Genomic DNA, 17,396 nt, shown 5'->3' with positions numbered 1-17,396 from the left:
CTTTGGTTGTATTTGCTCAGGTTTTGAAATATGTGTCAGAGATATCTGCCTCCCACCCAATACAATGGATGTCTGTGTTTATCAATAGTAACCAGGACTGGGACATAACATTACACATTGCTATCGCATGCTATTGCTACTGAAATGTTGAAATGCCGTTTTTTCAATGCTGCACCTCAAACAAAATTCCATCCAAAACCATTGTTTTGGGGTGAAGGGAGAAAAATCTCAGAGACAGAAATCTCTGAACAAATAATTGTGTCTAGCTGAACAATTGGGCCTTTCTTGTATTTTTACCCTAAATTTCCATTTCTTTGAGATTTGCTCACACAGGGGAGCCAAGTCAGATTCACCTATCTGTCTTTACTGGATAAGATTGTTGAAAATTGTAAGAGATTTCATAATTACTTAGGCGCCCCAAAATTTGCCATATACAGCTTCCTTCGTATGTTGGAACATTTAGTTTACAAAAATGTTACCAAAAAGTAAAACAAAGAACTTCACAGGTACTACTCTTGGAAATCAGCAGACAAAAACATTTGGTCAGCAGTGGAATAACAGGCAAGAACTTTCTCGGTTCAATGCCCGGTCTTGACTGTAATACCTGCTTTATGTTCACATGGGGTCTATCCAGGTACTTCCTCTCACAGTCCAAAGACAGGTAGGTTAGGTTAATTGGTCACTGTAAATTGTCCAAAGGTGTGAATGTTTGTTTGTCCCTATATGTCAGCCTTGTGATAAACTGGTGATTTGTCCAGGGTGTGCGCCACTTACCCAGTGTCAGCTGGGATCAGGTCCAGCCCCCTGTGAGGATAAGTGGTTACAGATCATGCATGAAAGTAGTGAAATCAGAGGACCAGAAAGAATTACAAAATGTTAATATAGCTTCCAGCCACATGTCAGAATGGAGCTGTACTGTGACAGACATAAAGAGGGAATAGTTTGACATGAAGTTAGATAATAATAATAACAGAGATATTAGACAGGATATTATTATAGCCTACTATAGTGATGTTAGGCTGTTGGTTGATACAGAGGATGATATTAGATCTGCATTAAAACCTGAGGCTTCGCCATTAACATGTCGAACATATACTGACCCCGGACTTCTCAGTAGTAGTTACTAGATTATTACATAAATACTCAGCACTCATGGGTTAACTATCTTTGAATTAGGCCTTCATTTTGATCCAAACTACAAACCTATGAAGTTTCATGATTGCATCTTGCATGGTTGTGACACTGTTGTGTTGACCAACATTTGTTCACAGACAGACATATGAACACCTGGCAAAATACGCAAAACTGCTTCTGTGGTAGTTCCCACTAAGATAAACCTTACCTTACCAGCCAGCGCTGTCGAAGCTGGTAAAAATATTCAGCTCTTTTGCCAAGGAGGTTATGTTTTAAACAATGTCCCTTTGTTTATTGTTTCTTGGCTAGTTGGTTTGGCAGCAGGATTGCACAAAAACAGATTTTCATGAAACTTGAATAGAGGATGGGTCCTGGGCCAAAGTAGACCCAATAACTTTTTGGTGCAGATCCAGATAAAGGGACGGATTCATGATTTTTTTTCTCACTCTCTTTAACATTGTGAGATGTTGAGAGAGCGTTTGTTTTAATTTTTATTTTTTATTTTTGTTTTTCACTTTTTCTGTCTTCTTGATGAAAAAATAATGTGTATTTATGTGGCTGGTACTGTATCTATTACCGCTTTTCCACCAAGATTAGCGGGTCTACACAGGTTTTTTAAACGCAGGTAAACCCGCTAAAAATCGCATATTGACCCCATTCCCACTTCTGGCAGGCAAGGCAGCCCGTCTGTGATTTTTATCTGAAGTGTTAAGTTGTTAAGTTTTCATAGCCCTGGTGTCGAGCTTTAATGGATAAGCAGTTATTGTTGGTTTGAAATGAAAGGCGCACTCCATTTGGCAATCCGCACCGTGCGCAAGCACAATTGACCCCCAAAGTCAAGTTTGTTTGACTTGTGCGAGCACTACTCTGTACCGTGCTCGTTACACTTCCTTGGCCCTAACAGGGTTGGAAGAGGTGTGCTTCGGCACGGTACAATTGCTCATGCATGAGCACAAGTGTACAATGTGGACATGAAGTATAATCATGCGTATTACACCGCCTTGCATAATCAAGAAATCCAGGAATGTGAGAGCGCCGTCTATGACCAAAACAACACAAAATAAGCCACAAAAAAGTAAGTTGCAGTCATGTTCTCCATTGATCTGCGACCACGCTATGACGTGGTGACATATGTACAAGAGGTAACCGTGCTCAGGCTTAGTTACAGCCAGAGCAGTGTGAGTGCAGGCCAGCAGGGGACTGGGGACGAAGGACAATCGTGCACTGGCATGGTATGGAACAACTCGGCCACTCTACTGAGTGCCAATCTAGTTGTGAATACACCAGAGGACCAGCTGTTCAACTTCCCGTCTGTGCACAGATTCCATCACCGTCTCAGATGAGGCTGATGATTGCTGTGTTGTCTGAAATCTTCTGGGGTTTAACAGAGTGGCCTCCTGAGCTGCAGTCATTGGTGTAGATGCAGAAGAGCAGCATGGAAAGAACACATTCCATGAAGGGTGCAAGTGCTGATTGTTTTCCCAGCCTCACCTGCTGCTTCCTGTCTGTCAGGAAGTCATTGATCCACTGACAGGTGGGGATGGACACACTGACCTGTTTGCTTGGTAGGCAAACTGCAAGGGGTCCAGCACTTTCAGGTGGGCCAACACCAGTTTCTCAATGGACCTCATGACCACAGGTGTCAGGATGACACTCATTTGGGCTGGATTAAGAATTGGGTTGATTACTTAGACATTAAACAGATCCAGTAATCTATTGAAAATATTTGCAAAGAAAATAAGAAATGACTGCATTTATTGCCTCCCTGTCACCCATTCACATACACAGTCCCACATAATGGCAGCAAGCTACCATGAATGGTGCTGGCCGTAACATTGGGAGCACTTTGGGGTTCAGTGTTTTGCCCAAAGATACTTAAACTTGTGGATAAGAGGAGAGGACAACTCGATCTGCCTCCAAAGCCACATTGCTGTCTTTTTTTTCAAGCACAGTAATTATCAATTTGTAATTATTTAATGCTTAATTTGTCAGAGAACACTACCAACAATTGAAGGAAGATTTCCGTTTCAACCTTGTAAACGAGATAGAGAGCTGGAGAGGTAAGTCGTAACTGCCAGAGCTCTGACTGTGAAGCAGAACAGGTACACTTCATCTCTTTGATCCAAATTCATGAGAGGTTTACTTCACATGTGACTCTTAGATTAGATTGAAATAAAAAGTAAGGAAATATTTGTATGTTCAAAAGCAGTAGAATGTAGCAAAACTGAGAAAATAAATGAAAAATCATTTACATAAGAAATTTGAGAAATGAATGTGAAAGCGGTGCATCTATTCACTGCAAGTACAAACTGCATCTAATGAACCAAAAGAAAAATATATAGAAATTGTGCATGCATTTGTTCTGCACTTAAGTACAATTTTGAGGGGTACTTGTACTTTACTTGAGTATTTCCATGTTACTGTTAATTTATTCTTCCACTCCACAACATTTTGGTGGTAATTATTGTACTTTTTACTGCACTACATTTATTTGATGACATTTTACTAACTAGTTACTTTGCAGATCACCTGCTGCATCAGAGCCAAGTAGCACAATTTTAAATAAATGTAGTTTATTGCAATTGGATTTAAAAAGACTAAACAGATTCTTATAACCAAAAAAACAAAACAAAAACCCCCCACAAAAAACAAGCTGAATATCTGATCTGATTACTGGCCAGGCTGATATTCAGTCCACCATTAACATACCACTATATACATGTAAATATATACATACGTTTACTTTGACTTTTGATACTTACAGTTGTGGTCAAAAGTTCACATACACTTGGCATGTACATGGCAGTCTTGAGTTCCAATAATTTCTACAGCTCTCATTTTTCTGTGATGGAATGAGTAAAACACTACTTGGTCACAAATAACATTCAAGAAGTTTGGTTCAATTATGAATTTATTATAGTTCTTCTGAAAATGTCACCAAATCTACTGGGGCAAAAATATACATACAGTAATTCTAATATTTGGTTAAATGTCCCTTGGCCATTTTCACATCAGTAAGGTGCTTTTGATAGCCATCCACAAGCTTCTGGTTGTCCTCATTTTTGATTTGTATTGTTGAAAAACGCACGCTAAAGTGCCCTCTTGGGAGCCAAAACATGCGCTAAAGTGCCCTCTTGGGAGCCAGAACACGTGCTAAAGTGCCCTCTTGGTTGGCAAAACACACTAAACTGCACCCTTGGTTGGTTAAAACATGATAAACTGCCCTCTTCGGTGGCAAAAATGCGCGCTAAAGTTCCCTCTTGGGAGCCAAAACGCGCTAAAGTGCCCTCTTGGGAGCCAAAAAGCACGCTGAAAAAAAGTGTCCTTTTTTTTCTTTTCGCCCCTGCCCTTCAAAAAGTCTGTGCACGCCACTGGTCGAGCTTTAAGGTGCCGCCTCTGGAGCAAGGGCTTCTTTCTTGCATGCCCATGTCAAAGCAAAACACACTCGACTGTGGACACTGACACCTGTCTTCCAGCAGCTTCTAATTCATTGCAGATTTACATTTGGGTGTTTTTTTGTGACTCTTTGGGGAGCAAGGGAGTAAAGGGAACATTATGTAACAGAATAAAACAGCCAATCCTGACATATGACAAATTTCTTGGATTTTTTGACTGATACATGGCATTTGACAAGCTTTTTGTTATATTCTTTTTGTTCTTTTGACTCAGAAAGTGTCTTTGGTTCATGTGAAATGCCCTTCAATGATCTTATTTTTATTATCATTTATGAATTATCTAGGGCTGTCAATTGATTAAAATATTTAACTTTAAGTTTAAATGAATCGCACATTTATTATCTGTTCTAAATGCATCTTAAAAGGGATATTTAGTAGTTTTTAATACTCTTATCAACATGGGAGTGGACAAATATGCTTGCCTTATTCCAATGTATGTTTATTATTATTGCAACAATCCAAAACAATAACAAATACTGTCTGGAATATTCTCCAGAGTAACCTTCAAAGATGGCTGGAACAGCCATCTTTGAATAGAGGAGGTGGCCAGAGGAATCCTCTTGGATGAGAGGTAGAACATCTTCAAGAAACTGAAACAAGACCAGCTGCCTGTGATACAGCACTTAGAATTACCATGACCTGGATGACTGAGAACCTTCATCAACATGTCACTTTGTTGCATTAAATTAAATCCAGAGTCTAGGCAAAAGGAGAACAGTAATTGCCTGCAGCAGACACAATGACTGTCTAAGACGATTAAAAATGAAACTCTGCTGTACTTTGCAGGCAGGAGGAGCTGAACCAGCTCCACATGCAGGTTGCCCAGCCGGAAGAGCAGAGAGCCAGAAAGACAGAGGAGAGGCAGGAAGAGCTCAGTAAAAGTTGGCACCAAGCTGCTGAGTACAGGCAACAGTTTGACAAGCTCAAGAGGTGAGTCAAAGGGAAGAAAAAGAAAATAAGCAACAGAATAGGCAAAAAAAAAAATACAGCTGTGATTACTGTCAGCACATGCTAAATTTACTGTTGTAGCATTGTAAGTGAGTCTTTGATCGTGTGTGAGATTAAGAAGTGTGAACCCCACCACACAATTCTCTGTCGACTTAATGTTAATCACACTAAAGTATTAAAATTAAGGATACCTAAAGACAACACCCACCCAGCCCCCAGTCTGTTCACCTTGCTGCTATCTGGAAAATGATACAGAAGTATCTGGTGCCATACTGCCAGACAACGGCGAAGCTTCATTTCCTCAATTCTTCTCAACTCATCAATACTCCATTTTATAAAATAGATTGTTTTTGTTTGTTTTTTTATTTTGTTTTTTTCCTGTAAATGTAGCACAAAGGTCTCAAACCTAATTTCAATTTTTTAAACCCTTGTGATGTAAAAAGTCAAATCACTTTGAAATCAGTTGAAACTGTGTTCAAACAGCTGCTTAATGTTGGCAGGTAAGATGCACCTTAGACACAGAAGCAGACAAGCTAGTCACAGCAGTGCTGTGACAAACTGATGCTTTTTACAAGAGAAGAAGCAATTTAATGTATTGCTTTTAATGCTGAATTTACAAGAATGCAGAATTGGCCTTCATATACCGCGAGGCCAAACTAAGTGTTGTTAAATGAGACCATCGAGTCTATGCAGGATTTCCTATACACGTGATCAGCTGTCCCAGACCTTACCCTTGCATCATGAAACGTTGCTCCTGTCACCTAGCAACCTTGACAGTATTGGGGTCCCGTGTTTTGTTATCATTTGTATCGTTAGCTATTGGAGTGATTTGACACCCCGTACTTGCATTTAAAAGTGTATTCAGCTGCTGTTTCGCTCCATGTATCCACCATAGTTTTCTTTTGGAAAACAAATCCAACCTTCCCCAGTGCGCCATGAATCTTGGGATATGGTATGCTCCGAAGGATCCAATGGTTGGATCCTTCATGGCACAGGAGAGGAAGGCTGCCTTCCTTGGCATTTGAAAGAGCCTTCGATATGGGATGGCCTTGTTGTATCAGACCACTTGGACAAGAATGATTGGATCAAAGTCCATCTCGTTCTGTAGATCATCTGAGACACATGTTAATGCCGGGTAAAACCTCTGAAATTAATTTGTCATTTGCATTGAAAAGATCTTATGTGAAAGAACATACATCTCTCCATTGGGTACCTGTGACTTCTAAAATGGATTATTATTAAGTAAAGTATATAATATTAGAAGTAAAATTAGTATTCTAAGATATACATGTCTTTAAGTCAGTTTTGAATTTTCTGCAACTTTGGTGAAAATAGTCATTCTCAAAAAGGAATTTACGTCATGTTCATGGAGAACTTAAGATTTATCCTGTTGGTTTGAACACTGTCAGCTGGTACTGTGAATTTTGGCTGTCTGGTCATTTGCCATTTGCAAAAGAAAGACATAAAGCAGCTCGCTAGACCCCTAGGAGGAATACAACGGTGCCTTGTGCACAGGAGCTGTCTGAGCAGGGGTTGAATGGATTGAACCAGCATGTCCTGATCCCCACCAGATAAAGAAATATCCTGGACCATGTGTATACAAATTTTCCTAGCAGCTACAAAGCCCTCCCCATATCCTCATTTTGACCATCAGTAAAAACTAGGGATGTAAAGATATACAGTACCAAATTTTGCTATACCATCATGGGACTGTGACAATATCCACCAACATATCACATGGTTATTTTGCTTGTAAAGATCATGAATATAATAAGGGAAATCAGTATAAATGCATTCTACTGTCTCTCGTCATTGTATTGTTCTGTTTGAGCAACACATAAACAAGGAGGCAGGTAAGAAAGCGCGTCACTGCCCGTAATTCGCTATGATTAGTCGGTCAGGTTGACATTGTAATACGTTTGGTGCGTCGGTGCATCAGCATAGAACTGCAATTTATAGAATGTGCCCTAGACGATCCCTACAATCTCTGCACTTTGGCAGATCGTCTACACATTCTTATCCTTCACAATCTAATATCGTCATATCGCACACCCCTACCATAGGAGAACCAGTTTTGGTCCTTAGTAGAACCTTTTATACAGGTTCCACCTGTAACCCTTTTAGAGGGTTCTATCTAGAACCCAACATAAAGGGTTATATCTAGATCCATCTGTGAAGGTTCCACCAAGAAATCTCATACAGAGGTTCTACAGAAAACCTTTCTATGGTGCAGGTTTAGGTTTTCATAATTCCATTTATTTTCGTTAGAGCACCAGATAGGCTGGCAGCAAAACATCCCCACAGAGTAATACTACCACCACCATGCTTGACAGTAGGTATATTGTTGTTGGGGTTAAAAGCCTCACCTTCTCGCCTCAAAACATATTGCTGGTCATTGTCGCCAAACAACTCAGTTTTTGTTTCACCACAGATTGTCCTCCAGAAGGTTTTTTCTTTGTCCATGTGATCAGCAATAAACCTCCATCGAGCTTTAAGGTGCTGTGCCTGGAGCAAGGGCTTCTTTCTTGCAAGTCAGCCTCTCAGCCCATGGCAATGCAAAACACACTTGACTGTGGACACTGACACCTGTCTTCCAGCAGCTTCTAATTCATTGTGGACTAGCTTTTTGGTGTTTTTTGGTAGACTTGACCATCCTGACCAATATTTTTTTTTAGTTTGTGTTTTTCTTCCTGATCGCAGCAGTGACACAACTGTGCCATGTACTTTATACTTACAAACAAACAAAGTCTCTGTTCCAAACATGGTGGTTTATGTTGGTTGTTCTACTTTATTTGATGGTTTATAATTTTAACCATTAGTGAGGGGGCTGTTACATCTCTTGACCACAGCTGTATGTAATGGAGGAGTGAATGTCATAGGAAGCTAGAAGAAGAAGTAGCTAAAGAAGTTTCAACAATGACAAATACATACTCAGTCAAGTTAAATTAAATCAGACTATATAAAAACTTGTACACTTGAGCAGCAAAACCCAAACCTAACATCTATATGTATACTGTAAAATTACCATTTCAAACAAAGGTAAATGTTTGAGACTGAATCTTTGAAGAACCCTTTTTTCAAAACATGGTTGTTCAGAAGCAAATGATTTTGGGTAGAACCTCTGACTTTCAGGAAAAACCCTTTTGTGTCAAATGTTTTTATTAGAGCAAGTTGTTATACAGTTACATATTTACAGCATATACATCTATGTGCGCAATGTACATCCATACAGATATATGTGCAGTTAGGTCTTAGTGCCCTCTTTTTGTCATACATTGTCAACATATAACAATAGTAGATGAAAGATCAGATGTAAATGTAAGGTACAAAATACAAATGAAGAAAAATAAACTAAAATGTAAACAAAAGTAAATAAATATATCCCAAAATAATAATGAGTGGTTTAGGCTCTAACTGTATGCAAAGTATTTTAGATATTAAAGGGGAACTACCGTTTTTTACAACCTGGACCTTATTTCTAGCATAAAATACGATGATTTACTCACCCAGATAACTTTGGTGTCATTTGGCGTCGTTCGGACGAAATTAGATCCAGTGGAGCGCCACGTATATCCTGAGGAGGCTACGATCCTTTAACATCTGCAGGAAGCTCTTGTGTATGTTCTACCAGTCTGTGGTAGCCAGTGTTCTCTCCTATGCTGTGGTGTGCTGGGGCGGCAGCACATCAAAGGCGGACCTTTCCAGGTTGGAAAAGCTGGTCAGGCGGGCCGGCTCGGTGGTCGGCATGAAGCTGTACCCTCTGGTGACAGTGGCAGAGAGGAGAACTCTTAACAAACTGCAGGGCACCCTGGATAATGCCAACCACCCTCTACACACTGTCATCAGCAGCCAGAGGAGCTGGTTCAGCAACAGGCTGCTCCTTCCAAAGAGCCGGACAAACAGACTAAAAAACTCCTTTGTCCCCCGTGCCATAAAACTGTTCAACTCCTCACTGGGGGGGAGGAGGGCAAACAGATGAATAGATGTACAGATGTACAGTGAGACAGAGAGGGACTGAAGGACAGTCTGGAAGTATATGTTTATATATATATATATATATATATATATATATATATATAAGTGTGTGTGTGTTTATATTTAACTATTAATATGTATACTTTCTACTGTGTGTGAAACAGTGCTGTGAGTGACATGGAGCTTCAATTTCCTTGAGGGAACCTCCCAAAATGATTAATAAAGTTGTCTGAGTCTCAGTTTGTCTGAGTCTGAGTCATAATGCGAGTGTTTGGGGCACTGAAGCGCAGCCTCTATGAACATTATCTGCCGCGAAACTAGTTCATTTCACCAATATTTTGTTATGATACGCTAGTGCTATTCCCCTCTGAGTCCGGGGTTGTCTGTTATCAACATCCAGGGTCTGTAGGTTGACCTACTACCTCTGACCTGGAAGATGTCATCTCTGAGCTGCGGGCGCACCCGCGACAGCCAGCTTGTTTACCTGTAGCTGCTACTGCTAGTTTGACCCCGGAGGTGCAGATAATGCATTATATAGAGGCTGCGCTTCGGTGCCCGGATCACTCGCATTATATGGATATAGCGGCGCTACACTGGATCTAATTTCGTCCGAACGACTCCAAATGACACCAAAGTTATCTGGGTGAGTAAATGATCATATTTTATGCTCAAAATAAGGTCCGGGTTGTAAAAAATGGTAGTTCCCCTTTAAACTTAAGATATTAAACGAATAGATCTTAACCTTGGGACATAGAGCAAAGCTGTGAAGCAACGTGTCATCTGCTACGAGGCATCTGTCACATGTAGGGGACAATTCAGGGCATATTCTATATAACCTCTCCTTAGAGTAATGAAGACGATGTAGAATTTTAAATTGGATTAGGCAGTGCCTAGCATTAGTAGAGCATCGATGAGTGTGTTCCAAACTCTCTTCCCATAGAGTGTCCGAAATCTCAGTGCCCATTTCTTCCTCCCATTTTGTTTTTATTAGAGTGGAATTTACTGGACTGATAGATTGCAAGGAGTCATATATATGAGACATTGATTATTCTGAGCAAGATATGTGCCGGAGACATCTATCAAGACAAGAGCCTGTGAAAGTCAACTGTGTAAAGGATGCAAATATGCCTTTAATGTTTAAGTCTCCTATTGTATGGATGCCCACATTCTTCCAGAGATTAAAAGTATTATCCAGAATGGATGGTGGAAAGGTAAGGTTCCCAGCAATAGGTAATGCGTAAAATATGGGTTTCAACTTAAAGTTACTTAAAAAATATTTTAATAGCATTGACTCTGCCCAGTAATGATATTGCCAGGGTCTTCCAAAACTGTATATTTGACTGTAATTTAGACAACAGTGGTGGGAAATTCTCCTTAAATTAAGAGGAGTGGAACTTTGTAATCAGAATTCCTAAATATGTGAATTTCTCTGGAGATATACTAAAAGGGAGGTTCTGTAACCAGGAAATGTTCTGTACATGCACGGGCATTAGCTCGCTTTTATTCCAATTTATTCTATAACCGGAGAAGGTCCCAAATAAATTGATTTTATCAAGTATCTGCGGAATTGTGACTTGTGGCTGAGAGATAAATAACAAAACATCATCAGCATATAATGAAATGTTATTTATATCTTTGTGTGTATTATAACCATGAATTAAAGGGTCTGAGCGGATACTCTCAGCAAGGGGTTTGATTGCTAAAGCAAAAATCAAGGGAGGTAGAGGGCACCCTTGTCTCGTTCCTCTTTATAGATTAAAACGGGGGGACAATATTTGATTTGTGAGTATCTGTGCACAGGGGTTGTTATAGAGAAGCTTTACCATTGAAATAAATTTTTCTCCAAAATTAAATCTCTTTAAAATTTCAAACAGATAAGGCCACTCGACTTGGTCAAACGCCTTCTCTGCATCAAGTGACAGAATGGCTAGCTCTTCTTTCGGTCTGTTAGTAGAATAAATGATGTTAAACAATCGTCTAAGGTTGAAAAAATAATTTCTACCTGGTATAAAACCAGTCTGGTCTGAATGCACTAATTTATCTAAAAGGGGCTCAATCTATTAGCCAAAATTTCAGAATATAATTTCTCATCCTGATTTAACAGAGAAATAGGACGAAAAGAGCCCACCTCTTCTGGGTCCTTTTTGTGTATCACTGTAATGACCGCTTCTGTTAAGGTAGGAGGTAGAACACCATCAGTGTGGGCTTGAGTAAACACTTTATGTAGATATGGGCAGAGAGTTTCATTAAATTGTTTATACAGCTCACCTGGAAGGCCATCAGGGCCTGGGGCTTTATTGCTTTTAAGTGAAGTGATGGCTTTTTTAACTTCTTCAACAGAAATTTCAGAGTTCTGCTGAGCTGACTCATTTTCATCTAATTGAAAGAGATTGCATTTATCTAAGAAATCCTGCATAGCCATATAGTCTGTATCATTTTTGGAAGTGTACAAGCTTTTATAAAGTTGGAGAAATCAATCATTAATGTCCTTGGGTTTCATCAGAATCTCACCTGTATCAGATTTAATTTTATGTATTGTGCGATCATTTTCCTGTTTTCTGAGTTGCCGGGCTAAAAGTCTATGTGGCTTGTCATTAAATTCAAAATATTTCGGTTTGGTATATAAAAATGCCTTACTAATCCTTGCTGAGAGTATCTTGTTATATTCATATTTTAAGGCAGATATTTTTTTATGCAATTCATTGGAAGGAGTCTGGGCATTCTCTTTGTCCAGAAGGTTAATTGGGTTTACTAATTCATGTAATATAGCCTTGTTCTTTTTCCTTCTAGATGCTTCAAATGAAATAATAGAGCCTCTCAGAAACGCTTTGAATGCCTCCCAGAGAATAGAAGGGGTGGTTTCTGAATTATCATTAGTATCAAAATAGAGGGATATCTGAGCTTCTTAATAATCACAGAACTCTTTTTCAGTTAATAACAGAGGGTTTAGCTTCCAGTTCATCTGTGGTTTCAGCATATTTTGAATATTCAGAGTGCACGTAAGAGGGCTGTGATCTGAGATCAAAATGTTGTGGTATTTTGCATTTACAGCATATTGCATCAGTTTTACATCTATGAGAAAATAATCTATCCTGCTGTATGAGTTATACGTTGCAAAGTAAAAGGAGTATTCTCTGCCAGTCGGATTAGCGATTCTCCAAATGTCAGACAAATTAGTATTATTGATAAATGTATTAAGAAAGACACTCAAATTACTTTTCTCTATTCTGCGGGTGGAAGATCTATCTATGTACGGGTCTAACGTGATCAATTGAAGTCCCCTGCGATAACTAAATTTGTTTGGGATAAGTCTGGTATAAGAGACATTACCTTCTGAAAGAATGATGGATTGTCTATATTCGGTGCATATATTTTCAGTAAGGTAAGAGGTGTAGAATATATTTCCCCAGTTACAATCAAAAAGCGACCTTCCTTATCAGATATTGTGTCTTTGTGAATGAAGAGAATGCCTTTCTATTGTGACTTGTTCTTGTAAAAAAAATAAAACAACAAAAAACGAACCTAAGCCACTGAGGGGCTACTGTACGGGTACTTGAAGTAATTAACTCGTCGTCTTCCGGGTCCAATGAATGAATGAATGAAAAACAGTGAGCGTTGTATGTAGTCATCAAACATTTATTTGCTATTTTGCGCTCTTAACAATAAGCGATCTCCGCCGAACTGTGCAGACACTTATATTCATACCATAACTTGATTGCAAATCAAACAAAGGCTCACATGTTTGCCACAACGCAATAAAGCATGACGGCGACGGCGATGACGGTCAAAAACTGTGTGCTTCCCTCATCAGCTGCTCTATTTGACAATTTTCTGCACACCACAGTACAGAGCACCACCTACTGTGGCTTCCAGTACTACGCAGAAAATAAACACCAGACACAAACATAAACCAAAAAATGGCTCTAACACTTTCCTTATCATGATTGCGGTACCTCTTGCTTTAACATTAAATGATGAATGGTATACATTATTGATCCATTTACACCTTATGAGAGTCCTTTTTCAAATGGGTTTCTTGTAAGAATATCAAATCTGGTGCTAATGATTTAAGATGAGCAAAGACTTTACCTCTTTTTATCGGGTTGTTCAGTCCACGCACATTCCAGCTAGTTAAAGTTTGACCTCTCCTTCTTTCTCTTGTATTCAGATCGTCTTGTATTGACATATCAGAAAAAAGCAGAGTAAATATCTGTTTCAATTAGTCCACCTTCAAATTGTGATTTTACAGTAGTGAGACGGCTAGGTCCCATCCCTCCCTCCCTCTTCCCCTAATCTCCCTTAAACTCCCCAGGACAAACTGAGTAAACAAAAAGCAAAAACATATCTAGCCAGTACCAAACAAAGGTATGGCATGAGAATACTTCGGGAAGTGTTCAAATAATAATAATAATGATGTAAAAATAAATAAATAAAAAGATAATCTAACCAAAATCAATTACTTCCCTGAGCTGTTACTGTTAACCCTTGTTAACCTTAGTAACTACTGCTTCTCCAAATAGATAATGTGTCAATTTTCTTAGATTTGAATATAACAAAAACATTTTCATTGTTAAGTATAAAACAATTCAAGTGTAACATACATTCCCACTATAGCTTTTGGGGGATTGAACCAGTATGCATATCTGCTGGGGTGGCTCACCTGTTCAGATTCAACTCATTAAATATAATGCCAGTCAGAAATGTGGACTACCACTCTTTTAGCGGATAAACAAGCAAGGGGAAAAGGAGAGGGTGAGGGAGAGAGAAAAGAGAAAAAAGAAAAAGAAAAAAAAAGTTCACGGCATCAGTGACACCTCATCGACAGTCCAAGCCCTCTCGTTGCCCTCCATGCTGAGATGCAGATGTCTGTATGCCGCTTGCTATCCACCCAGCTGGGCAGCCTGGTATGTCCATTTCACTGTCATTGTCTATTGTGGCTGTCCAAAGTGTTTCTCGGCGTAATCCTGAGCTTCCTTTGGGTCGGTGAACAACATTTCCTCACAGCGTCACCATCAGTCTGGCCGGATAAATCAGCCCGTATCTAACGTCTGACCTTCCTCGTAACATTTCTCTAACTTTCGTGAATGCTGCTCTCTGTTTGACCACAGACGGGGGAAAGTCTGGAAATATGTGTATTTTCCGCCCCTGGTATTTTCAGGTTATTCTTTTCCATGGCCCTTCGCAGTATTTCCTCACGAATGTGGTAGTAGTGCAGTCTTAAGATGAAGGATCTCGGAGGGTCCTCCGGTTTGGGTTTCTGGCGATTTATCCTGTGTCCGGCAGAGACAGTACTTCGGTTAGGAGTTGTGCGATGAAATCTCTGGGCCGTGGTCCTTCTTTCCCCTCCGGTATTCCTATAATCCTAATATTATTCCTTCTCAAGCATGCCTCGAGGTCTTCACATTTTTCGTACAGATGTTTAACTTCCGTTTTCAGATGATCCACTGTGGACTGTAGTGTAGAGAGGATGTCAGAGTGGGTTGAAGCGCTTTCCTCAAGCTCTTTCAGAGCGGCCTCGTGCACGGCTGATTTGCCCCTAAGCTCCGAGATAGACTTCTGGACGTTTTCATTTAGGGATGAAATCTCGCCCCTGATGGTAGCAGAAACTTATGTAATGTGGTTTTCTATGGCGGCACAAACCTCTGATCTGATCAGGTTCTCGTCCTTCTTGCCTTTCGGTTTTACCATTGTGAAAACCGAGCAGAATAATATGTTCCTGTGATTACTGCTGCGTTTATGTTCTTCAGGAAGTGGGTAGAGTTAAGTAGTTCCGCGTTTTTGTTCAATTTTAAACGGATTATTGACGAGCTATCTGGAGGTGCGTCTTACCCTTGCATTGCTCACTAGCACCCCCAAAAACCTTTTGGAACCCTTATTTCAAGAGTGTACTGTTCAGAGCTGTGGCTCTGAAAAGGTAACATGCAATCATGTTAATCAGTGGATCTGATGATTTGGAGGCAGGAACATGTATTTCACCACCCCATGTTAAAGTAATTTCTGCACTGCTGCTGATGGTAAAGTTAACGTTAATCCTTGCTTTATCTAAAGTTGTTATTTGACTGTTTTATAATTTCTCTTTAATTTAAAAGGTCATGTTTGAGTGAAAAATATGTCTTCAACTAATGCTGCAGACAGCTGTTGTGGTCTGTAAATAGTTTAACTAATTTTCCCTGCCCTACACTGATGCAAAAATACATTTGCCAGTGCTTATCTTAAATGCTAGTAACTCCAGTGTTGAAATACATCCATGTCAAACCATTTTTGTGTTCAATATCTTTATTGAGTTTTCTACAACAAAAACAACATACAATTAAAGCTGCAAGCAGCGATGAACGGGCCCTCGCAGGGTATGCTGCCGTCGGGGCATGCTGGTGTTGCAGCATGCTGCTGTTGGGGCATGCTGGTGTCGGGGCACGCTGCTGCCGGGGCTTGTTCATGCAACAACTTCCATTGAGGAATTGAAAGTGAAGGCTGTCAAGCTGTTATTTCGTCATTTAGCAAGAAAGGCGCCACCTATTGGTGGATTTGCACCAAACTTTGCACAAATTGTCATGTTGGCATGGATCACAACTCAAAAAAGTTTTGTGTTAATCGGACTGTATTTGGTGGAGATATGAAGATCTGTCTGTTTCAAAACAATGTGCAGGACATTGTTTTTCTATATTTTGGCTGTTGTTTGGACTATCCAAATTGTTTTGATAAGTTTTTGTGATAAGGGTCCACAGATGCTGTGTGCAAGGTTTGGTGCCAATTGGTGAAATTGCCTGGGAGGAGTTCGAAAAAGTAGGGTTGCGACATTTGGCCAATTTGCGAATGGAAATGTAGCGTGACAGTGGGCGTGGCCTACATCACACAATTCAGCTGGATTCAGGGAACGCATAGACATAAGGTTTAAAACTGTGCGACAAAATTTGTGGGAGTTATTAGCAAAAGAAGCCTTTGGCTTGATAACAGTGCCACCTGCTGATGATTTTTGGTGTGTGAGTTACAGGGGCCAGTCTATACCACCCCTTTGAAATTCATATCCATAAGTGTTCTGGTGTGACAATGAGTGTACCAAGTTTCATGTTAATCGGACAAACGGATATGGAGATATAAAACTGGAGGTGGTGTGGGAGTGGTGGAGTGAATGTTGAAAACCTGCGTCATGTGGATTGCACTCAACGATTGGCTGATGAAGAGGCCAAAATCAAGATGGCTCTCCTAAACGCCCGGTCACTATCCAACAAAACTTTTATCCTTCGTGACCTCTTTAATTCTCGTGCCTTAGATGTAATGTTTATAACTGAAACATGGTTGCGTGATGGGGAATCTGCACCCCTGTTGGAAGTTTGTCCCGCTGACTGTAGCTTTTTTAGCTCTCCGAGGCTGACTGGTAGAGGTGGGGGAATTGCCTCTTTTTTTAATAATAGTTTTTAATGCAAATTAATTGATTATTGTGATCATTTCACTAGTTTTGAATTGCAGCTCTTCCCGATAAACACACCATCTGTTGTTCTAATTGCTGTGATTTATCGTCCACCAAAGTACAATGATCAGTTCATCCCGGAGTTTGTTGACTTTTTATCTAGATTTATTTTACATTACGAGAAGATACTGATCGTTGGTGACTTCAATATTCACATTTGTTGTAACGGCAAACCTATGGTTAAAGAGTTCTTAAATGTTATTGAGTCCTTTGATCTCACACAGTTTTTTTTCTGGACCAACACATCAGCATGGACACACATTAGATCTGGTTCTAGGCTATGGGTTGTCTGTGTCAGTAAATGAACTCTCTGTCTTGCCAATCTTAGATCACTCAGTGTTACTTTTTGATATCACGATCCCTAATCTATTTCCCTCAAAAAAAACATCCCCAAATACGAGGTTGTCTCGTTATAT

The 17,396-nt window shown here is 39.8% G+C and overlaps 2 protein-coding genes across 8 annotated transcripts in view; one reads left to right on the top strand and one right to left on the bottom strand.

Annotated features, from left to right (window-relative positions):
* Window positions 1-17,396, top strand: part of ccdc57 (coiled-coil domain containing 57) — a 123,740-nt gene that overhangs the window by 16,907 nt on the left and 89,437 nt on the right. For all 7 annotated transcript variants that reach the window (XM_084342557.1, XM_084342556.1, XM_084342555.1 and 4 more), the window contains one exon: window positions 5,376-5,519. In XM_084342557.1, coding sequence (XP_084198683.1) covers window positions 5,401-5,519 — 119 coding nt within the window. In that variant the 5' untranslated portion in view covers window positions 5,376-5,400. The remainder of the gene's footprint in view (window positions 1-5,375; window positions 5,520-17,396) is intronic.
* The window catches only part of slc16a3b (solute carrier family 16 member 3b), a 138,506-nt gene that overhangs the window by 33,660 nt on the left and 87,450 nt on the right, over window positions 1-17,396 (bottom strand). The gene's annotated exons all lie outside the window — the stretch shown is intronic.

The sequence above is a fragment of the Pagrus pagrus genome (genome assembly GCF_965226575.1).
Source record: "Pagrus pagrus genome assembly, chromosome: 21".
NCBI lineage: Eukaryota > Metazoa > Chordata > Actinopteri > Spariformes > Sparidae > Pagrus > Pagrus pagrus.
Note: the sequence above shows the minus strand (reverse complement) of the source record. Positions and strands in the feature narration are given on the sequence as shown.